The sequence below is a fragment of the Leopardus geoffroyi genome, chromosome A2 (assembly GCF_018350155.1).
Source record: "Leopardus geoffroyi isolate Oge1 chromosome A2, O.geoffroyi_Oge1_pat1.0, whole genome shotgun sequence".
Classification (NCBI taxonomy): domain Eukaryota; kingdom Metazoa; phylum Chordata; class Mammalia; order Carnivora; family Felidae; genus Leopardus; species Leopardus geoffroyi.
The window spans coordinates 35,293,522-35,320,604 of NC_059331.1; the positions used below are offsets into that span (position 1 = coordinate 35,293,522).

The following is a 27,083-nucleotide window of genomic DNA, read 5'->3' on the forward strand; positions in this document are numbered from 1 at the left end:
GTCAACTTGCGTGCATCCTTGATGTTCAGGTACAATCACACTATGTTTCCACAGAAGACAGTGTCCAAAGCATAGTACTTAGAAACAAAATATCCAATTTCTGAGTGTTTTCTCTCCCCACACCAGCATGTTATTGGAGGGAGAGGGAAATTTTTTAAAAAATGCCTTGAGCATATTTATTTGTCATAACCCAGTCTTTGATGCTGAAAATGACATGTTTCTATTTATTAAACATGTTCAAAAACCTCAGAAGGTTTTTATCGGGCTTATGCATATATTGTATTCCAAGTATACCATATTCCCAGATTTAGCTGCCAAAACAATCGACAGACTTAAATTTGTATAAGCCTAACAATATTTTTGGTTAACGTACTGGTTCAAAGAACGTGAAGAGGTACGAAATGGCTCGCAGTTCACTTTCGCATTTATTGTTACAAGTCTAACCCCCATTAACACTATCAATATTAGCAGAATGCTTTTTCTTTTGTTTCTCCTTCCCTCTTCACTCTTTTGGCAAATGAAAGGCATCAGTAATAGCTCTACATAACATACCAGGCAATACAGTGTTAAAGTGCTGCTTGAGTTGTTGAAGAGTTAGTGGGCAGGCATTACAATTCACTGTAGCTGTAATAGAGGGTAATGTCACTTTAAGACATGTGATACTTTACAGAGGAGGGATGTATCGAAACAGACTACCAGACTACTGCTACTTACAGCACCGTATAGCAGCCCTGCTCCTGCATTTTGCTGCCTTACTCTGCCCTGAATGCACAGGACCGGGGATGGTCCGTCATTAACTGTAAACTGACTCTCATCAGGAAACTGCACATTATTCCACCATCCCTTCAAAGGTCTCATCAGGCAGAGGTGACGCCAGGAGATGATTTAAAGGTGAAAATGACAAGGTTTCCACCCCTCAAACCTTGGCTCCTTTTCTGACAATACAGTCTGAATGCACCCGATGTCTTCTTTACTGTGGAAATAGCATCGGAAGAAAAAACATATTTTTTAATCCTGACAAAGAAGATTATTGGGAAGCTCTTTTTTTAAAAAAAAAAAAAACTCCAATTGTGCACAGATGGATTTTAGAAAGTGTTAGAGCTTTCCAATGAACACTAATAGAGTACTCTGCTCTTGGCTGGATTTTTCAGGTAAGAAGCCTCTTTAAGGATTTAAGATTCAGAAAACAGATTTGTAACCTGTTCAGTCATATCTAGAGAACTATGTAAGGCTGGATGCATTATTTGGGTGGAAGACACTTATTAACATGGAGACAAGCTCTTGGTGAGAGTCAGCCACGAGAGTGATAATGCACGAGCCTTGGAAGTGATGCTAAGAATGAAAGAAAGTTAAATTAAAAAAGGAAAAAGAAGGAAAATACTGCAAATGTGAAGTCACAGTAATCTTTTTAAGTGCTAAAATATATGTGGGTGAAAAAATGAGCAAGAGAAAGCACAGTCATTGAAAAACTGTTAAGTTTTGATTGTGGTAGGCTTTTTGCAAGTTGAGATGAATTCCTAGTGCATTTTAACTGAAATTCACAAGTAGTCAATGCATGCCACAGTCACCTCTATTTTGTCTTTCGACAATTTGCAGGGTATTTGAAAAAGGCCCCAAACGCCTTCATTTCAAGGTTCACAAAAGGGGTGTTGCTATTTATCTCTGCTGAAGAGAATGCATCTATGTTATATTGATAGTTCTGAAGACAATGAAGCCAAATCTGTTGTCTACAAAAGTAAACAGTGGGCAGTGAAAGTAATTATAAAGTGAATGGTCCATCTGAATCACAGAGTGAGGCATGAAAGGCACCATGCTGTTGCAAATAATGTTTTCCTACTTTGCACTTAATTATGGTTGTCACCATTTGTCTATTATAGTCCTAAACCCTTCTTAAAGACTGCATCTCTCTCCTAAAGCCCATAAATTATCTTCTATTATGTCTGTATATACATATATGTGTGTGTGTGTATATGTGTGTGTGTATATATATATATATATATCTTTCTGCTTTCTGAACATCACAGTTTTTGAAAGAGTGCCAATTTCCGTGAATAAAGAAACCACACTGGGAGGTCACTAGCAGATTTTAAACGTATAGTTGAAATACTTGTAGTGTGTAATTTGACAGTAGAAAATGTTAAAAAGGAACAATCTGGGTTCCGGAGCTCTAAGAGAAAAGCATACACTTAACTGGATTCTCGTAGAGAAAATGCTTCCATATCACTGGCTGAGTAAGGACGATGCTTCAAGTTTGATTAATTTGGCAATATGAAATGCAGCATAAGGTGTTGTTTGAGAAATTGGACAATATGTAGCACAGTTGAGTCTCTGTAGCTCCTAAGATCCTTATAGGTGCAGATAAGACTGTCAAAGTTTCAGCGCCTGAGAAAAGGTACATGTTCATCCATAAATACATACACCACCTGTATATGCATATTCATCAACACTATACAACACATGCCACAATGGGATCTTAGAAGGCAAAGCAATATTGTAAATTATGGCTCGCTCTAGGATAGAAGCATAGATGTTGCATCTGAAACTCATTTTGGCTGAAGACAATTCCTTCTGATTCTAAGTCCAGCCAGAAAGACCGGTTCTATCAGGAGATTACAACATGCCTCTGAGAAATGATTACTTAGTTTAGAAGACAGCAGAATGATTAAAAATTCATGACTGTAGAATTAAAAAAAAAAAAAAAGAATCCACTCTTTCCTTTCAGGCTTATGTCAGACTTACAATGAAGTTAGAAGGAACAGGAGTCTGCAGCTTTTCACTGCCTGGAATAACTATAGTTTAAAGATCATTGCGCAAAACAGGATGTATAGTCAGGATACTATGTTGCAAACTGCCTAACCCAAAGGCAAAAACTTGAATTTATTTCTGTGTTTTGGCAAGCCTTGGAGTTGGGTTTTGCAGAATTTCAAAAAGAATTCACGATCTCTTGGAGAGTGCTTTCCGTCAGTCCCACTTCATGGCATGACCTCTGCTGGGTTATTAATTCCAGCCAGCAAAGTAGCAAAGGGGACATGACGTCTGAGACCCCCCCCCCTCCTTCTTTCATCATTGGGACTGACTGAGCTGGGGGCTTGAAGCTGGAGGTAATCCTTGCTGTCTCATGTTGTCTTTAGAGAATGGCAATGGTCTCTGCAATGTCCTGGGTCCTGTATTTGTGGATAAGTGCTTGTGCAGTGCTCCTGTGCCATGGAACCCTTCAGCACACCTTCCAGCAGCACCACCTGCACAGACCAGGTAAGTCGGAAGCTGGCTCCAATGCAGCCTCCAGTCTCGCTGCTGTCACCTTAACAGATGGTGGAATGTAAGTGACAGAGAGTGCTATGATGCGGGCAGCTTGCCTCTGAATTCCAAGACATATTGTTGGCTGGATGCTTGGGGGGGATCCTAAAATGCCTCAGAGGTATTTCTATTAATTTCTCAGGAAAAAAACAAAGGCAAAACAAAAAAAAGGTCTTCGCTGAGATCTCGCTGCCCTCTTCCTCACGCCTTAAAAAGTAGAAGTCATGGTTTTTTGGGGTACTTTGGCCAAGAGCAAAATATTCTGCACAAGGTGGGATAACTTGCAAGACTTGAGGATTTTTTAGAGGCAAAACATGATCTTTGCTACCAATAAAATAATGTGTATATATTCCTGGGATAGCCTATCTAAGTGTAGATACTCTAATGTCGGTGTCTATGCAGCTCAGAATTTTGGGGGGATGTATGTGCCAAAATTAACTTTGGAAGTAGTTTGTCAATGAGAAAGAAATTTAAAAATAACTTACTATTTCTTGTCTGGTTTAATTTGTCTCCTTTCCTTTCTCCCTTCACTTTCTGTTCTTCCAGTTTGTTCGGCGGCTTTTTTTTTTTTTTCTTTCTCTTTCTCTCTTTTTCTTGACACTTTCAGGAACACGTTGCCTGTAGCCTGATTTTCCCCCCTATGTTGAATTTTGATTTCCGGACGCATTTTTCTTTCTTTGCCTTTCTGTTTAAAGTACATTTCTCATCCTTCCATGGCCTCACTCTTCAGTCTGGATTTTTTTTTTTTTTTCTCCTTTGCCTTTCTCGTTACTGTCCCCCAGCTCGATTGTCCTTACCCTCCCTGGTTGTCAGAAAAGATTTCTTTCCACATTCTGTTTAATTTCGGCCTTTGCGTTGGTTTACTCCCCCCTCCACCTGCGCCTGTCCCCGCCCCCCCGCCCCACTCCTCCCCCCACCCTCATCCCCAAGTCCGGGCTCGGGGGGACTAGTTGCGCGGCAAGCTCCAGATCCTCAGTTCTGAAACGCTCCCAGCCCTCCAGCCCCTCTCCAAATTCTTCCTGGCCTCCTCCCAAACGTTCGGCTTGTTCCAGCTGCGCGGTCCAGCGTCCACGCCTTAGCCTTTCCCTGGCTCCGCAAGCGGCCTGGGCACCAATCCTGGGCTCCTGGGCACAGTCGTCCAGCAACATCTCCCGGGGCGCCGCTTGCTGCCTCCCCCGGCTGATTCCGGGCTGCTGGCAGGAAGGAGCGCGCGAGGGTGCAGCCCTGGGTCCTCCCGCGCGCCCGCACCGGGCTGCAGGGGAGCGCGCGAGCCGCACGAGCCGGGCCACCGTGGGAGGAGAGGGAGGGGGCGGGGGCGGGGGAGGGGGGAGGGGCTGGGGGCGGCCTGAACCCCGGGCTGCGTCTGGGCCCCAGCCACCCTCACTCCCCACGCCCCAGGTCTGGGAGGGAAGGCGAGCGGGCGCTGGTGCCCCTGCAGGCGGGCATAGAAACCGCTCTGCCGCCCCTGCCGCGCGCTCGCATTTCTGCCTCGTGGGTCCTGAACCCGGAGCGGGGACCGCCACACCCCCAGGCTTCCGCGCCGAGGTGGAGGAAGAACAAACGTAGGTTTTGGAATCTTCAGGTTAGTCAGTTAATCGCCAGTCTGTTGTGGCGAAAATGCCTTTGACTTGTTACAGCCGTACAAATAACGCGGGAAATCTTCATGCATTGTAATACTGAACAATAAGACTTCCTAACAGACGTAACTGTTGTGAGTGTTTCAGGCACAGTGTCACGTTGTCTTAGTCCCCATGCAAGTAGGTTCTGCATCCCACCGCCCCGAACGTAGCGCTGCGCTCCCTCCCCCCCCCCATCCTGTTGCCCAGGAGACCGAAGTTCTGAGGGATCTGGTGACTAGTGCGAGAAGGCACAGCCAATAACTGCCAGTGGAAGTCAGGACGGTCTGATGTCACCTCCCTGCCCTGTTTCCCAGGGAGGGGGTAATGCCTCCCAGGGCACAGAATGGTCATGCCAGGTAGCCTCTTTGAGGAGGTCTGAACGGTTTTCCATAATTTGTGAAAACTTCCAAGCTATGTTAATTCCTGGACTCCTTTAAATTGCAAACCCATTCTGAAAGGTGGCCCCCGGCAGAGGCGGTCGGTGGTGTCCTTGGTTGGTGTGGAGCTCGGCCCGGTCCTCCTCTCCGTGACTTAACATCAGGTGGCATGACCTTGGGAAAGTCACTTTTCTTCTCTGAGCCCAGTTTCCCATTTAGGGATATTACGGGGGCGTAAATAAAATCGTCTTTGCGGAAGTGCTTTGCAAACCTGTGAAGCTCTTCATAAATATCAGCGATTACTGACGTGTCCCCTTAATGGACTGCAAAGGTACTTGTCAGAAACGCTGAATGAGTCAAGTTTTGCTGGGCACACAGCTAATAATCCACCTGGGACAAAAATCTCGTTTTACTCTTGTGAATGTTTTTTGTTTGTTTGTTTTTTTAGCTCTTTGATACCTTGCTAGAATATATCACCAAATGCCATGTGTCTGTTACACTCAGTTTGTATAGTTGTGAAATATAGTACGCTTTGCAATGCGCGATTTCACTTAGACTATCTCCGTTAATCAGTTAATACATGAGGTTTTTTTGGTCAGGGGTTATGGCTATGCTACTTGTAAGTAAATCCTTATGGGGCTCGTTATCAAAATATTATAATCTTAAACTGAGAAACATTAAGTTCTGACTAAAATGAAACTCAGTGTTTGTTTTCTCCACTGTCGACTGATAGAAATTGCTTATCATCATCAATGCGTGGTTGATCCGTGTGTCAAATACCCTAAGAAATTTTAGTGCCCAAACCAATTTCAACTGAAATGCTTACACATTTGAGATCCATTTCAGATTCATTGATGAAATTAAGAAACTATATCTACTCCTTTCTCGATGCAGAAAGATTAAAATGATATCAGAGTGAAAGTCCAATTGTTCTACGTAATAGGTTTATTCAACTTTCTTGGGTTTTCAACAATAGCTGCGAAGATTAAAGCGATAGATCTTGGACATAGCAATATTCTAGATTCTTTCAGTCAGAAATACAATCTCCTTTAATACAATCTGTTTTGATTTTAAGAGTAAATATATGCTTCTTGTGATGAGAGTTGTGATGTTTCCCTTTGTGGGCCTTAAATCTTCAGGGACACTAATGAAATGTGTATGAAAACAAGAGAGAAATCAGGACCGGTTATCTGTGACAATCCACCCCTAAATGAGCAAATAAATAAATAAATAGCTGGATAAATGAGCAAAAAGGAAAAACATAATCTCATTTTCTCAAATCAGTTAAAACAAGTGACATGATGAGAAAAAATGAGACACCAGGCAGACCCTGAGCTTTGCCACATTTGCCTAAGCTTGAAAAATCGCCTCTTTCATAAAGCAGGAGCAGGCGGACACAGCGTGCATACCAAGTATCCGGGAAATGTGAAAAATGACACATCTTTCCCTCAGAGCCCTGAGTGGGGGAGAGGGAAGGCTTTACAGCTGCCTCCTCACCTGCTTAGGAGCGGCTGGTCCCCCTCTTGCCAGCCTCTTACCGGCAGCCCCTTTGCCAGCCCTTACACAGTAAGATTGATGGTCTTCCCACCCTAAGTAGCCAATTTCAGTCTCTCAAGAAATAATCCACTACACTGACAGATGAGTGGAATTTGACGCGACGTTCCCCTTGTCAGACTGTGCCACACCTGGATGGCACCAGCCGGCCAGGGTCCTGTAGGGGAAATGGTTGGAGATTTGGGCCAATTTCTGCTGTCAAAACATGAAATCGGGACAATGTTTTTGCGAGCCCGTGAATTTGAGATCTGTCTTCTCAGTACAGTGGGTTAGTACACAAACAGAATCAGAGTAGGTTAACTGGAAAACGGGCTGGTTTTAATAGATTTCCCTGTAGACCCAAAGTACTTTCTCTTTTCCGTATTTCAGGTATTAGGAACACACCATTTATTTTCACTTACTCACTAGTTAAGGAGGATTAAAATAGTCAATCAAATGGAAGTGAATTTTAAAAGTACACAAATGTGTGAAATGAGCTGTACGTTAACAGATTTGTAATGTCAATATTTTAATATTTGGTCAAACCAAGTTTTTATTTTGGTAATGATGTCGGAAATTGCCATGATAACTTGAAGAATACCTGTGCCCTTATACACACACACACACACACACACACACACACGCAGACACACGCACACGCACACACACACACACAATTTTATAAAGGAAGACTAAACAACGAAAACCCAAAAGTGGTGTTCCCTTGTTTCAGGTAATTAAGAAAGACAGCTTCAACTCTTTGTGATCGTTAGTTATTGTGTAACAGGTGAAAAAGAATGAATGGTTCGCTGGATGTAACTATCTAAATTTAGAATTAGTTTTTCTCCCTTATGGATATATGAATTATGACAGTAAGTTTAATGGTTACTTAATTTCGAGTGTGTGGGTATGTGTGTGGGGGGTTGTTCTTGAAACTTAATGAAATATGGATCATTTCAAAATACTTTAGTAAGAAAAGATCCTTGGGATTCTTTTGTAATTTAAAATTATAAAGATAAATTACATGAGACAAGAAGTTTTAAGTGCCTAATGAATCATTTATTCTTGAGTTGCTGCTATTGTATTGATAGGTGTATATGGAAATGATATATGGAAAGATTACACTTAATAGAATTGTCTATGTAACTCATACTTGGCCTGATTTAAAACTGTATTAAGCAAAACTGTGTATTTAGAGGTATTCGTTTATGACTTAATGATTACATAGGGAATATCACCATCCATTTAAAAGTGTGGTGTTTTTGGTTAAAATATTAAAAAGCTTTCTCGTATATCTTATACTTGTTTTTACCTTACTATTCAGTATTACTTTACTGCAAGTTGCTTAAGGAATATGCATTAGAATACCCTGGCACATTACAATAAAGCATTGTTTTACAATTATAATATAAAAGAAATTGTCAGAACAACAGTGGTTGCATGTTGGCTTTTTAAGAATTTGTACCCACTACTGGATTGCTAAGTGTAGCGAATTGACCTGAGGATTAGAGCAGACAGGTTGTTATTTGGTGTAAGTTCGTGCTAGTGATAATCCATTGATCATCTGATTGATGATATTGACCTTGTCTCAGAGTCAGCTATGGACATTTGATAAGACTTCAAATTATCCAAACCAAGTAGAGATGCAAATAAATATTTCCTGTCAATCTCATGAATTTATAGGAGAATTATTACAGTGCTATATGAATATTGTTATTTACGTGAGCTCGAGCCTATGGCCTCAATTCATAGTTAAGGAAAATAAATATTATACCACACTGAAAACAAGTATTTAGGAGTGGCCCAAATGAACATTAGAGTTCAACTGTCAATTTCTTAAAGTTCATTTGAGATGACACCTTGAACTTTTTGAAAAACTGTTCCAGTTTTAAGCTGTGTGAAAATATCAAAGTTTGATTGTATACCTTGGTATACCATTTTTTTGAAAACAATTCGGCAGTGTGTCCCAAAGTGTAAAATGTGCAGATCCTACGTAATTCCATTTTGGTATGCTCATCCTAAGAAAACGATTGGACGGGTTTAGAAAAGTGAATGTTAGGATTTTGTTAATTTAACAGCAAATAGTTGGAGGAGAGTTTTATCTCCATCAAAAGGAGTTTGGTAGGGCGCCTGGGTGGCTCAGTCGGTTAAGCGTCCGACTTCAGCTCAGGTCACGATCTCATACTCTGTGAGTTCAAGCCCCATGTCGGGCTCTGGGCTGACGGCTCGGAGCCTGGAGCCTGCTTCCGATTCTGTGTCTCCCTCTCTCTCTGACCCTCCCCCGTTCATGCTCTGTCTCCAAAATAAATAAACATTAAAAAAAAACAATTAAAAAAAAAAAGGAGTTTGGTAAAGTAAGTCATTGTACACCTGAACAGTGGGATTCAATGTAGCCACTGCAAAGGGTGAGATGGATTTATATGCACTGTTAAGGAAAAATGCCCATGATGTACTGCTGAGTGAAAAAAACAAGGAACGAAATATACAGTTTCAAAACAATTTTGGAAAAAATATTAGCGCAGGCATAAAATAATGTCAGAAAGTATATAAACATTCCCTATATAGTGTTAGTTAAACCTGGTGTTAGGCTAGAATGACTTAGACTTTTTATTTCCTATACTTACATGTTTTATGGATTTGTTTTTAATGTGGGTATCCATTACTTTTTTAAAAGAAACTTAAAATATTAGCTGTAGAGAGTTTTATGGTAAAATTAGAAATGTATTGGGGCGCCTAGGTGGCTCAGTTGGTTGGGCATCCTACCTCAGCTCAAGTCACGATCTCATGGGTCATGGGTTCGAGCCCTGCGTGGGGCTCTGTGCTGACGGCTCAGAGCCAGGAGCCTGCTTCAGATTCTGTATCTCCCTCTCTCTCTGCCCCTCCCCTGCTCTGTCTCTCTCTCTCAAAAATAAATAAACATTTTTTTTAATTAAAAAAAAAGAAATGTATCACACTGATCCTAGTTTAAGGAGAAAGAAAAACAAAATTGTCATGAGGCCCTTTTTCTTTTTAGAGCCTTAATCCAATAAAATGTCTAAGCCAGCATTTTCCAGTTCACAAAATGCTGTACCCTCACGATGCTCCTTGGAAAAAAGCTGTTAAGTGTTGGGGCAGTACTGACTCTCTGGTATGTTCTCCTCTCGGAGATTTGCAGTGCATGTAATGTATATACAAGTTCTGGAAAGATTTGCAGATAGGAAACTTGATTGTGTTGAACTAAAAATTTCCAAACACTTTTATTTTACTCGGGCAATGTCTCAAGTATCTATTCTTATCACATGCATTGAGAAGCGTGACCCGAAATAATTCTAGAAACCTGTGCTATTCATCTTCTTATCTCTCACTTTTAGTAAGGAATTTCACATATAATAGGTGCTCAGAAAATAGTTGTTACGTTATTAAGTGAAGAAGGAATGAATGTTCTGGTAAAATCTGAACCTCCCCCTCATCTGTTACTACTTGTGTGTGAGTGTGTACGTATGTATGGATGTATATGTATATGTGTGCATGTTTGCAATTCAGAGATACCTCAAATGGAGAGTGATGTAAATATTAAATTGTCAGTATAGCATATGCGTGTGTGTGTGTGTGTATTTTTTACAATATCTTTGTGTAGCTTTTTACTCTATTTAATATTTGACAGCACTTCCATTAATCACAATAATCCAAAGAATATGCTTAGGGATTTAGTACAAAATTAAATCCCTAAGGTTTTCAGTCACAGCATGGGTTTTTTTCCTATGGATTTAGAAAATATTGTAAGTGTGGTCTTCAGGGACTGAAGAGAAACTTCACTTAGCAAATAAGGAAAGGCCTGCTGCTCTCAAATTGTTTGATAGCAAGAGAAAAATTCACTTCATCTTTGTAGCAGGGAGAAAATAACAACAGACAGCAATTTTTCCTTTCTTTGGGGTAGAAAGAAAATGAATTATTTTGTTAACAATTTGTGTAAACTAATTGGATTTTTCTAAAGATAATGTCTTCAAAGCACTTAGGGGACCATGTTGGCACACTATTTCTTTCTCCTTCCCCCATCTTTATATAATAAAGGTTCAGAGAAAGAAAAGACAAATGATATAATCACAGCAATTTTCTCTCAGAAGATGGATGGATATGCTGAGTGATGTGGCTATTCATTAAGCAGATTCTTCCTCCATGCAGGGAAGGAGTCAAACCAAATCTCACCCAGAGTCCAGAAGGGAGGAAGAGCCCCATCCTCAGCCAAGGTCATTGTTCTGCTGTTGCCATCACCTGTATTTACCTTTACTGTGTCCTGACTAGACCTACTCTTTTAGGCATGCTTCTGTTTTACCCAAGAATAAATGCAAGCTGAGTCTGTGTACACCCAAAGGCACGCGCGCGCGCGTGTGTGTGTGTGTGTGTGTGTGTGTGTTTCCCCTGAATGTAGATGAAGAATGGATGGATTGAGTCATAGGCTCTGAAGTGACTACAGTATGTCAGCCCCCAGGTTTAGATGAGCTACCACACAGTAGGAGGAAAAAGCACTTCAGTGCTCTCGAAATTGATAATATATCTTAGATTAGGGTCAGCAGGCTGGCAGATCATACTTCTCACTGAATAAATGTTGTGTAAATATTCAATAAGTATTTTTTTATCAACTAGGCAAGAACTTTACATCCTTTAAGAATGCGTATACTGGCAGGAAAACACCACATTAAGCCTTTTTTATATGGAATGGTAATGAGAAAGGAGCCGCAGAGTAGGGGTAGGATACTGGAGCATTGAGATCTCCCATAAGTTGTCGATTGCAGGCCTCCAGTAAGAGGGTGGATGGAAACAATGATTTTCGTATTTTGTATAGATGTCCCAAAGAGGCCATCGGTGCATCCTGCAAACATAAAGTATATTCTTGTCCATCATAGATGGACAAGGCAAATACCTTCATAGACCAGTTAACAAAAATGATTGGATCCGCCTAGGGGCCAGACATTACAAAATGGTGACAACCGTAGCAGCTCAAGAGCACGTGTGCATCTAGAGGGCACATTGCATCCTTAGCTATGCCCAAAATGGGCTCAGTGTGACCAGATCATCCGAAAGATCAAGGCACGCTGGGAACTTAGAATCTTATGTGTAATTTCCTTATCTTTTAAATGTCAGGTGGTCCAGACAAAACTTGACTCACGGCTATATCCCACCTGTAGGCTGTTAGCGTCTGACCTCAGACAAGATTATCTCCAGCTCCAACATTTTTTGATTTCTAATGAATTTCTCAAATCCTTTTATGCAAGAAGGGTAGAGAAAGGTGAAGGCAGTGGGGCTAAAAGGGGAAATTCTATGCACATCTCTCTTGGCTTGCTTTAAAATCATGCCTGCAGTTTTGGCCTCTCCTGACTTATCCCCAACATGCCTAAAGCATTGAGTCTCTGGGCATTTTGTATACAGCTACTAACTGGTATCCCTGGGAGTCTGATAAACAAAGAGCATTTATATAATGAAGTCAATGGCCTGAAAAGAGGTCTCCTTTGAATCTTAGCTAAAAATAAATTAATTTTCCTTTGGATTAAAGTTTGACAGAAGGAATAAACTACAAATGTAATGAAACAGAGGTTAGCATCAGGCAGAGTACTATTGCCTATGTAAAATGCTGAATTTTAATACTTTATTAAAGTTTTCAAAATGCAATCTGCAGCCCACTAGTAGGTTATAAATTTATCTTGAAACTCAACATTGTTTTGGGGTTTTTTGGTTTGTTTGTTTTTGTGTTTTGCTGTTCTTCTGCTTTTAAGATCTCATGTGCATTCATTTTGTATATGAATAGTCTACTTATTAGTATACCAACTGAATTATCCTTCTATTAGAATGACATGTAACTAAGGTTTACTGAGCTTTCTTAATTCAGTATTCTATTAAGAAAACTGGCTGCCAGCTCTTGGAAACATTGCAAAGTGCCTGCATGCAAATAATTAGAATTCATGCAATTTGGGGAGGGATAATTTGTTACCAGTGTAACTTGAGTGTTGTTTGAGTTGTTAGTGATTTTCAATTGCTGTGGTCTTTGCTTTTTAATTATAAATTAGCGTTGGTTTAGTTTCATCATTATCAATTAAATTTGCTGTGGCCTGTTTCATTAACCGTATAGTCTGTAATGATGCATATTTGCATGTTTTGGATTTTAGACTTACCAAAGAGTAGACTTTAAGACATTCTTGAATTGTGGTTCAGAAATGAATAATGTATATCCATATTTGAAAACATATAAAGGTAATCACTCTCAAACTATTTCTATGGTGACACTTATATAGTGACATTGTTTAATACTGCCTGTCAACTTCTATAACAATAGTTCTCAAGATAAGTAACATTTTTGGTTTGTTTTTATAACCACAGGACATCATGTTATAACAAATGAGCATGTTAATAGGCTCATCTTATTTTATAAAAATAATTAGTGATTCCTAAGTGTATCTTTCCAAATATTTATTAACTGAGTATTTTCCCACTGGGAAATGGAAACAGGTTGGAATTGGATATTTCATGTTTTTGGTGTACTTTGGGCAGGAAAGTCTGAACACAAATATTTAATGAAGAAGTTGTAAGTAGAGAAGCCCTATGTATAACTCTGAATTAAGAAATATGTGGCATGGCAAAAAATAAAAATAAAACTGTTTTTTTTTTTCTGAAATAAAGTGTTAAGTTATAAGACAAAGAGAAGGTGCTATGGAAGCTTCTCAGATGAGGTCTTATTAGGTGAATTGTTTTTGTAGCTTCTTATGTGTTTTTATCTGATGAAAATGCAAGATGCCATGTATCAGACATGTGCTTGAGAAACTAGGTCACTGGGTGAATATTTGTAGGGCAACATTTTTGACAGCTACTCCCAGGATTGTTTAGAAGTAAGAGCAGATTTATGGCGTACAAGCTGCCAATCTCCAGCCCTCCATCTATCACAGGCCCAGGTCATCAATCACAGTGATTATTCCCACAGAGCCAGGATGTGATTTCAGAATCTTTCTCAATCTCTTCGCCAAACACCGCCTATCCATTGATGGTCAGTGGTGCGCAAGTTGGGAGTCTTTGTCGATCTCTGTTGTGGGTTAATTGACTGACCATCTCAAGAATCTGTTTCCTATCCAAAAAAAGTCCACGCCATGAAACATTTCATTAAAAAATAAGAACGATGAGCCAAAAGGAAATTAAATGAAAATCTAAAGAGCTGCACGTGTCTCGTAGCTGCTGTCTAAGATGGTGCGGCATTAGACAATTCTCTCGAATAGTGAGAGTTACAAAACTCTCTTTTCATTTCCTCTGGAAGTTTTTCATTCCTTTCTCCATTCTTCTGTATCTCTAGGTCTAAGATGCTGAGTGGTTTATGATATGAGCTCTAACCAAACAGCATGCTGTATGATCAAAAAGCATGAAGCCAATTCTGAGCAGACTGGATTTGGGAAGCTCTCACGGAGGGGGGATTTTGTGTTGGGCTTTGAATGTTGGAAAGGAAGTCAGCTAACAAGAGAGGATCGAGGGTAGCCTGTTCAACTAGAAGGAACAGAACAAGTAAACCTGAAGCAGGTAGTGGGGATGTGGTGGGCTAGGGACTTGGATGGATATTGGCCCTAAACTGGTTGGAGAAACTTTGTATTATTCCAATTAAAGGGAAAGCAAGATTTACTTTTTCTTCATCACCATTTTATATTCTGAGGGCTGCCTTATGACCAGCCCTCAGGGCATACACTGATGACCGCAGTTGGAGAGCTAGGTAAGATGGAAGGAAAGAGTCCCAGTATCTACAATTAAGGTCTCTGTGGAAAGCAAATCAGTTAACTACGAAAAACCCAGGCACTGCACTCTGGACAGATTCTCTGAGTCCCCATCGTGAGGCCTTTCGCACCTTTGAATTGTTGTTACCTTTGTGTAAGGAAGGCAAAATATGTTACTACGGTTGACTTGAAAAGTCTGGTTGTTATATTAGAGAAGACTGCATATCTCTAAACCAAATCCGAGGATAAATAATTTTTGATTTTTAACAGACAACTGATTTAATATTCATTATCAACAAATGTTTGCTGACTGCTTACTAGGTACAGAGCACTGTGCTTCCACAGTAACGGTAGCGATGCCGCTTTATTGTCACTGGTTTAACTGTACTTTCCCCACTAGATTGTCAGTTCTGTGAGGATAGGGAGCCCCCCGCCCCCCGCCCTGGTCTGGCAATGCCTGACACTGCGTCTGCTATATGGCGAGAGCCAAATAAATAACTGCCGAATGAGTGGATGAATGGATGAATGATGCTAGGAATTTGATGTCTCATTGAATCCTCACAATAAACTTGGGAGGTAGATCATCTTTGTGTTGAGCCAATGAAAAATATGAACCGAGTTAACTGATTTATTCAAAGCCATGTAGCTTGGGAGGGCAAATTGAGAATGTTTCCAGCCTCTGAATAACAGCTCAGTTTACTGAGTGTTTGCTGTGGGGAGGTCCTGATACTGGCTGATTCTTAGAATATGACATTTGAACTCTGCCCCAACCCTATGTGGTTGGTGCTGTTACCTCCGTTGTACAAAACACTGCTGAATTGTGCATTATAGTTATAAAGCTGAGAGGAAAACTTAGGTTTGGCACTGACTCGCACTCAGGTAGTCTTTCCATCACAGCCAAGCACTGCTATAGCCCTTAGGAATATCAGGAAGTTAGTCCTGGTTAATTTAAATTACAAAACAAATTTCTGTGTTAAGAGCATTAGGGTAGCTAGGTCACTTAATAATTTTGAGTCTTGTGGCTGAGTAATGCTTTAGTCTCAATTTTGCTGTGCAATACCCCTGGCTGAAACCGTGTTCTCTTACTGGGTTAACAGCACCTCATTTTCAAATATTTTTTACAGTCTCCTAGTATTTTGTTTTGTTTTGTTTTTGTTTTTAGATTTTGGAGACCCTTTTTGCACTCTATGTAGCAAAGCAACAACATAGGATAAATCTACATTTATTAGACTCGGTCTTAGTGTAGATTTTCTGTTTCACTTCAAATGAAGTTGTAAATCATTCACACTGGAAAAGAATTCTCCCTAATGGCAGTTTAACTTTTTGATAAGATTTTTTTTTTTTGGTATTCATCATATTGAGACTTTATAAATTATCTAGAATATTGTAAAGTGGGCTGACCTTTCTGGTAAGTGGTTTGATCATTTGTAGTAGTGTCTTTTTGCTAAAGTATGAAATTTGCTGTCTTTCACGTTAAACTTGCTAGATGCATAGCCCAGTAACATGCTAGGTAGAAATTGCTTATATAATCGAATCTGAAGCCTCCCTTTTAAATTCCTCTCATCATCAAAATAAGTCTTTGTTCCAAAAATATCCCTGTGGCTAGTGATGGCAGATTCCCGATACAAAGCCCACTCTTCCTATGGTTATACCATTGAAGGCATTGCTAGCCAACCCAGATTCAACCTCTGAATCCTTCCAGGTACAATGCTCAATCACTGAGTTGTTAAAGGAGATACTGATGATTTCAAAAACAACCACAACCTGGGCGCCCAGGTGGCTCAGTCAGTTAAGTGTCTGACTCCTGATTTTGGCTCAGGTGGCTCCATTGGGCTCCGTGCTGACAGCGTGCAGCCTGGTTGGGATTCTCTGTCTTCCTCTTCCTCTACCCCCCCCCCCCCCCGACACACACACGCTGTCTCTCGTGCGCTCCTGCACACGCACTGATGATCTCTCAGAAAAATAAATAAATAAACATTAGAAAAAAACACAACCGCCCCAAAACAATCATCACTTAGCATATATTATGTCACATTCTGTGCAAAGTGCCTTATATGGATTTATCTGTTTAATTTTAAGATGAAACATATTGTCCATTAATGGTCTAGGCTGTCTTTATATGTAATTTAACTCACCTCTCAAGGTGGGCCATGTTATTCATTTACAAATAATGATTGAAATAATTTAAATAGTCAAGGGAATATATAACACTTGGAAAGGTTCCCACAACAGGGTAAGTCCCCCTTAAGGCAAGTATAGCATCTCCATACATCTTTGAAAATTGGGTAGAAAGTTGACATGCCTGAAGGTGTTTTACCCCACCTCCCCCTCTTTGTTACCCGTTACTCTTGGCACAAGGAACCTATAGAGAGAGGAGAACAAGGTGTACCTCCTCTATAGAGAGAGGTGTACAAGGTGAACCAAGGTTTTGCATTCCACCTCTATCATTGTTATACTGTTAGCTCTAAATATGGGCAAATGAGTGTAGCTCTCCTTGCCTCATCCATAAAATGGGGATCCCTGTTTACAAAATCCCCACTTTGCAGGTTTGCATGAAGAATAGAGTGATGTCTATTCTATACGTGCCATATGGTAGGTATCCAGCATATGGTATCTTATTATATTGTCATCTAAGTATATGAATGTCAATGCGAAGATGGCCGAGAAGAGCTTGATACTAACACATACCTCCCTAACAGTTTATTGTACAAAAAAGGATGCCCATAGAAATTTTGCAGCTTGAATTTACTTTCATTTTATGATCACACCTGAGTCTTTTGTTAATAAAATCTATATACTTAGCACAGTTTAAAGATAGCGATTTTATAGACAATCTCTATGTAATGGGTTGGCATGGGTGCTAAGTCAGTATGAACAGGTCAGTACTTAATAGCATCCTTCCTTCCAATGACATTTCTGTATGTAGTTACTGATGAAGGTGCTTTAATCCATAAGTTTTGGTAGAGTCTGTGTGATGCCAAATAATAGTGAACTTTGGTTAATTAACTTAAACATCTGGCCAATAACTCATTAGTGGGAAATAGTCTAGAAGTCAGCATTGGTGCTTTGTGATTCTCAGAATGCATTATATCCTTATTATAACTCTATTAAAAGAGCCACTAATCAACTGAAATCTGATACTATTTATCTGTGTTTCCTCCAGTGTTTTTTCTTTCCACTATTTGACTTCTTACAATAACCCATCCCTTCTTCTTCGTAGACCCCATCAACCAAAGGAAGAAACCCAGGCATATACTGATAAACACATGAGTACCTAAATGGTCATAGGTTTCATTACATTTATGTGTACTCATACATGTACCTCATATTTTCTATCCTGAATACAAAATTATATCTTTGTGTGTTAAGGATTGCCTGAGCATCATTGTATCTCTTATTTTGAGAATTAGCAAAACAAACAAAAAAAAAAGAGAAGTGCCATGGTTAGTGTCTTATGTTTTAAGACACTAGGGAACCCGAGTTAGCATGAGTGGGTAGCCTATAAGGTTAGAGACATGGATTAAAGATAATATAAGAGGATGATAAATTTGCAATTAGTGTTTCAGAGTCTCTTAAGAACTATACCCACCAGGCGAGAGCTCTCAACTGAAGAGGTCAAAGCCTTACAAAAGCCTTGCTCAGTTATTTGATAAAACTTTATTATCTCCTTTTTACTGTCCTCATTAACATACTTCAAAACTGCTCTTAAGTATTTCTGGCAAGCAGAGCATTGAAGTAATTTTACAGCAGTGTAAAGGATTTATTAATTTTAATCTTTTCAGGAGTCTATTTATATTCAATTGTGACATTAATAGGTTGCCAAAACAAACTAGAGTTAATTGTATTTAATTAAATTGTTGAGAACAAGTAAGGGTAGTTTATTATTATTGTAAGCAGAAGGCTCTATTGATGTGCTTGTTTGTGTGAATAAGATCTTGTGGAAAGTTCTTTCTTCTGGGCATGGTATTATTCGGCAACAGAAAGCAGCATAAAAATGCTAATTAAAGAGAGTTGTCATTATAATAGAACATTTGGAAGGGAAGCTTCACATAGTATTTGTTATCTTAAATCCATTGTTAGGTAAGAATACTGGCGTTCTGGCCAAGGCAGACCTCTCTTTTTACTATGTCCCCTGAGGGGCTCCAAGACCATCTTTCCACCTCCCCTTCCTTCCTTGGAGGAGTTGTTTGGTGGTGAGAAGAGTCTAAGATCTGGGTCAAGGCTTCCATGAAAAAAAGGGGCTTCGGATGAGACCTGTAGAAATAAGAAGTGTACCAACAGTTAGGGATGGGGTTTGGGTAGCAAAGAATTCGGGGCAAAGATAACAGCATTGTGAAGGCAGATGCATAATCCGGGGAAGATTGTGCTATCAGGGAAATGGGACTCCTTTGTCATGGATTAATGCATGCAGATACTTTGAAGGCAGCAAGAGACCCAGTGGAAACTTACTTTGGAAGAAAAAATAATAATAATTTAGCCTTAAAAAATTAACTTCTTCATTGTGTCTGATGTATAGATTCATTAAATAGATTTTTATTTACTAGTTACTACGTGCCTGACACTGTGCCAAGAATTCTATTTTATTTCATTAATCTTACACTTATCACTGTGAGATAACTATTCTTGTTCTCTTTTTCCACCAATGAGGGAAATAAACTTGAGAGAGTTTAAATGACTTGCCCGAAGGGCACTGGTAATAAGCGTGAAGCCAGGATTTGAACTGAGGTAATCTGATTCCAGATCCCACCCTCCTAATGACTATACTACTTGAAATTCTTTGCTTCTGCCACTATTGTTTTCATTGTGACGGACAGTATCTGGAGGAAACCGATGTACCTCACAATAGGCCAGGTGATACTGTGGTAACCAGTCAGCTCCAAATCTCAATCGCACGAAGCAATTTTGTGTTTTAGCAAAGTTTATGTCTCACTCATGCTGCTGTTCCCTGAGGTTGGCTAGAAGCTGTGCTCCATGTTATCTTCAATCCCCAATTAAGAGAAGCATCTATTTGAAATAGTACTGTTATCATGGCAGAAAAAAAAAGAGACAGAGTTTTGGAGGTTAAGATCTACAAATAAAGAGTCCAGCCTGAAAGTGGTGCAGGTCACTTCGGCTCACAAGTCATTGGTCAGTCCTGGTACTGTGACTCATCCTGATGGTTAGGGGCTCCGAGGTGCATCCCTACCACGTGCCCAGAAAGTCAAGAGTGGGCAATGTTGGGTGTATGTAGAGCATTCATGCCAACCATAAAATGCCTTAGTGGTTAGGAGATGATATTTTCTTTGTTGTGCTACTCTTCCACTCTCACATATCCAACCTTACACATCTTAGCTTATTTCACTCTTTGGAGAAGGCTCCAGAAACTTCAGTCCTGCAGTCTATAAGCAAGAGGATAATTCAGTGAGGGAGTCAAAAAAAAAAAAAAAAAAAGTCAAATACAATGTGACACCAAGCGTCTAGTTTTGTTTTGTTTGTTTACACATAGCTGACTGTTGAGTAAGTGGGTGTTACCAGCCAGCCCCACAGCTGAGTGAATGTGAAATAAACCTTTGAGACAATGAGAGTTCCTGACCTATTCTTCAGCTCAGTCTCTTTCCCCAAGCAAACACCCAAGGCTCTTGCTTGCTCCTTCTCTCCCCTTCCCTCCCTCCACGCTCTCATTTGTAGGAATCTAATCTGTGAGCTGATTTTCAGTTTTAAGAATGGTCACCCATGAATAAAAGGTCAAAGCGTTCCTTACTACACTATCTGGGATGCTGTTTTTTCCAGATGAAACTTTTCTAGGGCATATTGAGCAAGTGAGTGATATTTTTATATTTTCCTAGGTATTTTTAATTCTTCTTATTTTCATTTTCAGCACTCTGTTTCTAGTTGTCGGGCAGAGAAATCAGTTATGGATCAAGTGCATCCATTTGTCATGGATTAATGCATATAAATGCTTTTATGACAGCAAAAGACAAAGGCTTGTAAGGGTGGATGCTGACTTTGAAAAGGAAAAATTAATGAAGCTAGGAAACAGTGATAGCAGAGAACATTGCAGTTTTAGGTGCTAAATGACTTATTTTCAAACCCTAGAAGTACAGTAGTGTTATTCCTCTCCCCCTTCCTTTAATAAAGCATTCTCATAATCCATAGTGACCTTAGCTGAAGAAACGTTGTTTTAGGGTGAATTAGGTTTCCTGAGAGCTGTTTTTTTAAGGAACAAGATTTCTCCTGATTAGCCAAAGAAAAAGTCTGTGTTGATGGGAAGAAAAAGCTGTAATTCTCTATTGTGAATCTGAGGGAAGAAAAAAAAAATAGGAAGACTAGCTTGGTCCAGCATCACTTTATCTGTCCCGATGTCATTAGCAAGTGTTGCTTTCCCATGGATGTACTCACCCATCTGGGTTAGGTTTGTGAAACTTGGCTTTCATGGCTGACCTCCCACCTCTTAGAAGTGAGATAAAGCTTAGGCAATTATTTTGTCAAGATTTGAAAGGACTTTCTACATTATCTCCTTGCTACACACACACACACACACACACACACACACACACTCCTTCATGTAGTATTAAAATATTTTAATATCATACCTAAGTAACTTAAGAGTTGGAAATTACTTTAGTAATCATCCAAACCAAGCTGTCATCAGTCACTTTATTTGCCTCAAAATACCCCCTTCCAAGTGGTTGTTGATTCACTGGTTGGATCTTACCACCATATTGACTTGGGGCATGCTGAACTTGGGACTTGTTCTCTGGCCTGACTAAAATTCTTTCAATCATGAAACAGATCTGCTGCTGTCCCCAAACCTCTTCCATTCATAGTTTTCTTGATCTCAGCTCATAGCAATTCTATCCTGTCTGTTCTTCACATCAAAAATCTTGGAATCTCTCTCAGCTCCCTTTCTCCATATCTCACATTCAATCTCAGCAAAACGATCTCTGCTCATTTCAGAATATATCTAGAATCCAACCACATCTTACCACCTCCATTGTTGCTATCCTGGGGCCAAACCCCTGTTTCTCTGAGGTGAATTGTTACAGAAATCTATGGTGGTGTTACCGAATCCAATTTCGGCTACCCTCACCAGAAAGATCATTAGTCAAAAGATGAGTTTTGACTGAAAAGGATTGGGAGCTTTATTTAGGAGGCCACCCACTTGAAGAGAAGGCGACTCTTGTCCAGAGACCAACTCCAAGGTTTCTGCCTGGCTCAGGGGCTTTTGAAGGGATTTAGGGTAGTTAATCAGTAAAGAGAGTGTGGTGACCTTCAGCATTTCTCAATCATGTGCAGACTCGATGGGCATTATCTCAGTGCTCGGGAATCGTGCTAGGGGGTCCGGTTCTTGTTTCTTGATATACAGGAGGACTCTGTTCTATCTACAGAGGAGAGCAAGGTCTATAGATATACTAAGGGAGGTCAGTGAAATCATTTCTTTGACCTAAAAGAAAGAAAAACACTTTGCTAGCAAAAATTGCTTGGCTAATCAGAAAGCCAAGGCCGTGTCAAACAGATTTGCTGGCCTCTGGGGCCTGGGAATTTCTGGTCCTTCACTCCTCAAGGCCAGTGGTCTGCAAATCTCAAAGAAAGTAAATTAGTTCTGTTACAGATCAAGGGCCTTAGGTCAGCAAGTAAGGAGTGTGTTAGCTTGTAGCAAGTTAACCCTTAATACCAGCCCGAGTGTTGTGGCTGTGGGTCTCTTGCTTTCACCTGTTACGCCTACAGTATACTCTCCACAGAGAAAGCAAGAATGGGTGGAAAGACTGAAAAGTCAGTCAGATCTTTGACTCATCTCTCCAAGACTCTCACTGGTTTCATATTTCTCTGAGGGTTAGAGTCCACGGCCCTACGCAATGTGCCCTTGTCTTCCCCCATTACCTTGGTGACATCTACTGTGCCTTTGTTCCCTCTCCTGAATGCATATTGCCTCTTTGCTGTCCCTTCGAAGATGCACACTTCTATGTTCATTGGCTCTTATCTGCCTATAGTATGCCTCCCCAGATATCTGCAAGATACACATCCTTGCCCCCTTTCAAGTGTCTGCTCAAATATCACCTCCTCTGGGACCGCTCTCTTGCCTACTTTATTTATATTCATTTCACCCTCCTCTGAGATCTTTGGATCCCCTAACTCCATGCTACTTTCTGCAAAAGCATTTGTTGCCTTTCAGTATACTGTATCATTCACTTCCTGATTAAATGTAATGTTTGTCTTTCCCCATCAGGATGTAGGTTCCATAAGGGCAGAGATTTTCATCAGGTCTGTTCTCTGATGTATCACAGGGCACCAGAAGGCTCTTAGGAATTATTTGTTGACTGGGGTGCCTGGGTGGCCCAGTCAATTAAGCGTCTGACTCTTGATTTCAGCTCAGGTTATGATCTCATGGTTCTGAGTTCAAGCCCCACATCAGGCTCTGTGCAGACAGCGCTGAGTCTCTTGGGATTCTCTTTCTCCCTCTCTCTCTCTCTGCCCCTCCCCTGCTGGCATTCTCTCCCTTTCTCTCTATCTCAAAGTAAGTGAGTAAAAAAAGAAAAGAAATATTTGTTGACTGACTGACTGACTGAATGAATGAATGAATAAAAGAAGTTTTAGGACTTCATGAGATAGAGACCATTTCCTCTTCTCCCCATCAAATGTTACACAATAAATATTCATATCTTTCCCCCACAGCCTTCAGGTCTCCACCAAAAATGAAATTGTTTTCTAGTTTCAATAGTCTGTACCGCTGGCATGACTCTGTGGGCCATGGCAGTGAGCATGGGGGTTGGCCTGAAGCCAATAGCCCATGCGAAGACCCTGTGACAATATCCTGAGAAAGTAAGAACTTTCATTACCGTTTTTTTTTTTTTTTTCAAGTCAGGAAAAAGTTCAGAGAGATAATGGAAATTGCCCAGTGTCACACAGCTAGTAAATGACAGAGCTGGGATTCAAATCCAGCCAGTCTGAATCTATAGCTTGTGCTCCTAACCACTGTTTTATCCTCTCACATGTATGTACCTTGACTCTGGAAAGGGGTACACAGTTATCTTGTGATGTCATTCATAAGGCAAATTAATAACATTCTCAGGCGGCGCCTGAGTGGCTCAGTCGGTTAAGCGCCCGACTTCGGCTCAGGTCATGATCTTGCGGTTTGTGAGTTCGAGCCCCAGGTTGAGCTCTGTGCTGACAGCTCGGAGCCTGGAGCCTGCTTCAGATTCTGTGTCCCCCTCTCTCTTGCTGCACCCCTGCTTGTGCTCTTTCTCTCTCTGTCGTGCAGAAATGAATAAACGTTAAAAAAATTAAAAAAAAAATCTCAGACCCCATAGAAGGCACTTTCTTATATTTCCTCTGAGACATGGAAAATTTGCTACCTTTTGTGGTAGTGTGTTTCAATACCGGAGAAGCTAAAAAATACTAGCTAGATTTCTTTTTTTTTTTTTTTTTTTTTTAATTTTTTTTTTTTTCAACGTTTATTTATTTTTGGGACAGAGAGAGACAGAGCATGAACGGGGGAGGGGCAGAGAGAGAGGGAGACACAGAATCGGAAACAGGTTCCAGGCTCTGAGCCATCAGCCCAGAGCCTGATGCGGGGCTCGAACCCACGGACCGCGAGATCGTGACCTGGCTGAAGTCGACGCTCAACCGACTGCGCCACCCAGGCGCCCCAAAAAAATACTAGCTAGATTTCTACCCCCTGATACTTGGTAGAATCCTGAGGAAATTGGGACTGGGGAAGAATATCCAGATTGTTTTAAACCTGATGGTGGGAACAGAGCAAGCTCATTGTGTCTTCCATAGAAGAGCCTTTCAGATGCAAAGATATCTTAATACGTTTCCCTTTGGACATCGCTTTTCCAGGCTAGTTGATTGTCACATGAAATGGTTCAGGTGTGGACTGGAACAGGACTATCAGTTGTAGAACCCCAATTTTTATTTAAATAGCCCAAGGTCACAATAGTTATTTTAGCATCTCTACCACCCTGCCAACTTAGATTGAGTTTATCATCACTAACCCCGCCCCAGGTCCCTTTCACGCATGCTGCAGTGAAGACACATCTTCTCAAGTCTGTTTTCACAGCTGGCTACGTGAACTCAAGTGTGGCCTTTAAATTTGTCCCTGTGACTTTCCATCTTATTAGATTTCAGCCTTTATTTCATGTTACTGGAAACTTTAAACATTTCAGGTCTCTCATCGGATATATTCATTAGACTTACAAGCTTAATGTTTTTGAATGAATAGAGCAATCTATCAATTAAATATTAAAAATTAATTTCTGAACATGGATTGAGCACTACCACATTCCAGTAATGGTAATCATATGCCAACATTGCATCATTTTGTGCATTAAAGAAGATCTTGAAGCTTCTTCTTCCATATGTGACCTAAGAGATGGAAATTTCAGGAAAAATATTATTTGAAGAGATAGTCAACCTCTGATAGTTTGTTTTAGAGAAATGGAATGTCATAGCAATATAATGAGAGGCACATATATAATTTAACATGTTCCAGTAGCCGCATTTTAAAACATTAAAAAAAACCAGGTGAAATGGATTTTAATAATACTTTTACCCAGCATATCCAAAATATTATTTTATTGGTTTCCTGTAACTGCTGTAACAATTACCACAAACTGTTAATGAGATCTTTTACGTTCTTTTTTTTTCTGTACTAAATTTCTTAAATCTGGTACGCGTTTTATACTTACAGCACATCTCAATTCAGACACCAGATTTTCGTTGGACATTATTGATCTCTATTTAGAGTTTGTAAAATTTAAAGTTGAAAAAAGTTGATTCACATACTTGAGTTCTTCCAAGCATATTTCAAAGTTTTCTGGTGAGAAATCAAATATTAGTTTTAAAATTTGAACGAAACAAAATAAACAAACGAAAAATTTGTTTCCTTACATTTCAGGCTTAGTCGCCAAATGTAGCGAGTGGGTACTGTGTTGTACATTGCACTGGTAACACTTCAATTATTACAATTTAATAATAATATATAATAGCTGACGTATGCCATTATATATTGCTGACTTAGCCATAAGTGACATTAAGTGTTGTCATTTGTGGTGCGAGTATTTTTGAGCACCTAAAGTGTGTGGGGACCTGAGAATATGGTAATAAACAAGATAGGCAGGACTCCCTGCCTCTCATGGAGGAATGTGTCTCAACTCATATTGGTGTTCTTACCTTGCCCATGCCCCATGAGTCAGATGTTTGTATGGATGATAAATAAGGGAACCGATGAGAAAATACATCTGAAGACAGTTGTATTTGGCCCAAGAAGCCAGTTTATTTGAAATTTCAGTGCTTAGAACCTCAGCGGAACTTTGATTTCGGGTTTTCATCCAACATGATCTGAATGTCCTTCTGAGTTCCTCTAATTAACTTCTCTTCAGGACGTTAACTTGATGTTTTGTAAAATGAAGAAATAAGAGAATATATTTAAAATGTCAAGAAAGTGACTATAACTGGAAATAAAGTGAATAGCATTATTAATAATGGCAAACAGTAATGTCACATCAGTAAAACAAGTTATAAAGACAAAACAAGTTCATACTTTTTTTTTTCAACCAGAACACAACTTAATGGAGTCTTAAGCCATATATCTTTTATATAGTGCATTTTGCCTGAGAGGTTTACCAAATATGATGCCGATTATTTGCTCTTAATAGCAATCCTAGGCTGAAATGTACCCTTCTTAGGAAGGGAAAGGATGTCCCCTTTTTAGTGGTTTTAAAAAGACCACAAGTCAGCTCATATATTACATTATAGCAGCTTAGATTCAATACCAGAAAGAACTGCACCAACAAAAAATACTGTGGCTGTGGAGATGGTTAAGCTGCTCAAACATGCTGCTAATATTTGGCTGGCAAGCATCAGTTCTAATCTTTGGAACTGTTTTCTCTACCACCTCAGAAGTTCCCATCCGGAATCAATGCTCAGCAAATTTTTAAGAAAAACAACACAAAACAAAACAAAAAAACCCCAACCCTTATTTAAAAGTAGAAACTAGCAGGTCTCAGGAATATTTTAATACAATCATTTTTGGAAGAAGATAAATATTCAGTACAGATTGGGGCCTGCAGTTATCCATATCGAGAAACTGACGCTGAAGTAATTTTCTAGTGGGATAGCCGGTGACCAATTTCTTGTCCTATCTGATTCTGATTCCATTCCTCCAATATGTACGTGGTGCTGTGCTAGAACTGGTGTGCCATAAAAGAAGATGAGTAAAAGATCTTTTCACCAAAGGTCTTATGATGTGGTGGGCAATGCCTAAAAAATGAACAATAAGATCAGGCAAAGAGAAGTAATTGTTGAATAAAGGTATGAGGAAGAGAGAAGAATAATGACACTACCTGGTTTTGGGGGGAGAGCTCATTCTTGGAGTAGATGCAGTGGAAGTGAGCCTGGAAGAAAGATCACAATAATAATTCCATTTGTCAAGTTGTTAATGTCTGGATGGGCTTGCCATAAATCCCAAAGCCTTGTATAGGGTAACTAATCATTCAAAAGAGTAGTGAATAAATGAGACATGTGATCTGAAAAGTTTTATTGATAAGGACACTTTA

At 39.9% G+C, this 27,083-nt stretch overlaps 1 protein-coding gene and 1 long non-coding RNA gene across 4 annotated transcripts in view; one reads left to right on the top strand and one right to left on the bottom strand.

Moving 5' to 3' along the window:
* Positions 1-1,041: 1,041 nt before the first annotated feature.
* The window catches only part of TAFA1 (TAFA chemokine like family member 1), a 513,047-nt gene continuing 487,005 nt past the window's right edge, over positions 1,042-27,083 (top strand). For 2 of the 3 annotated variants that reach the window (XM_045493478.1, XM_045493480.1), the window contains exons 1-2: positions 1,042-1,151; positions 3,132-3,252. In XM_045493478.1, the coding sequence (XP_045349434.1) occupies positions 3,135-3,252 (118 nt within the window). In that variant the 5' untranslated portion in view covers positions 1,042-1,151; positions 3,132-3,134. Of the gene's footprint in view, positions 1,152-2,740; positions 3,253-27,083 lie in introns of those variants that run through there. The other variant, XM_045493479.1, reaches the window with a different exon arrangement.
* On the bottom strand, positions 1,053-4,588 carry LOC123605841. The gene is made up of 2 exons (XR_006715927.1): positions 3,783-4,588; positions 1,053-2,382 (listed from the first exon to the last, which is right to left on the bottom strand). It is a non-coding gene; the product is annotated as an uncharacterized LOC123605841 (long non-coding RNA).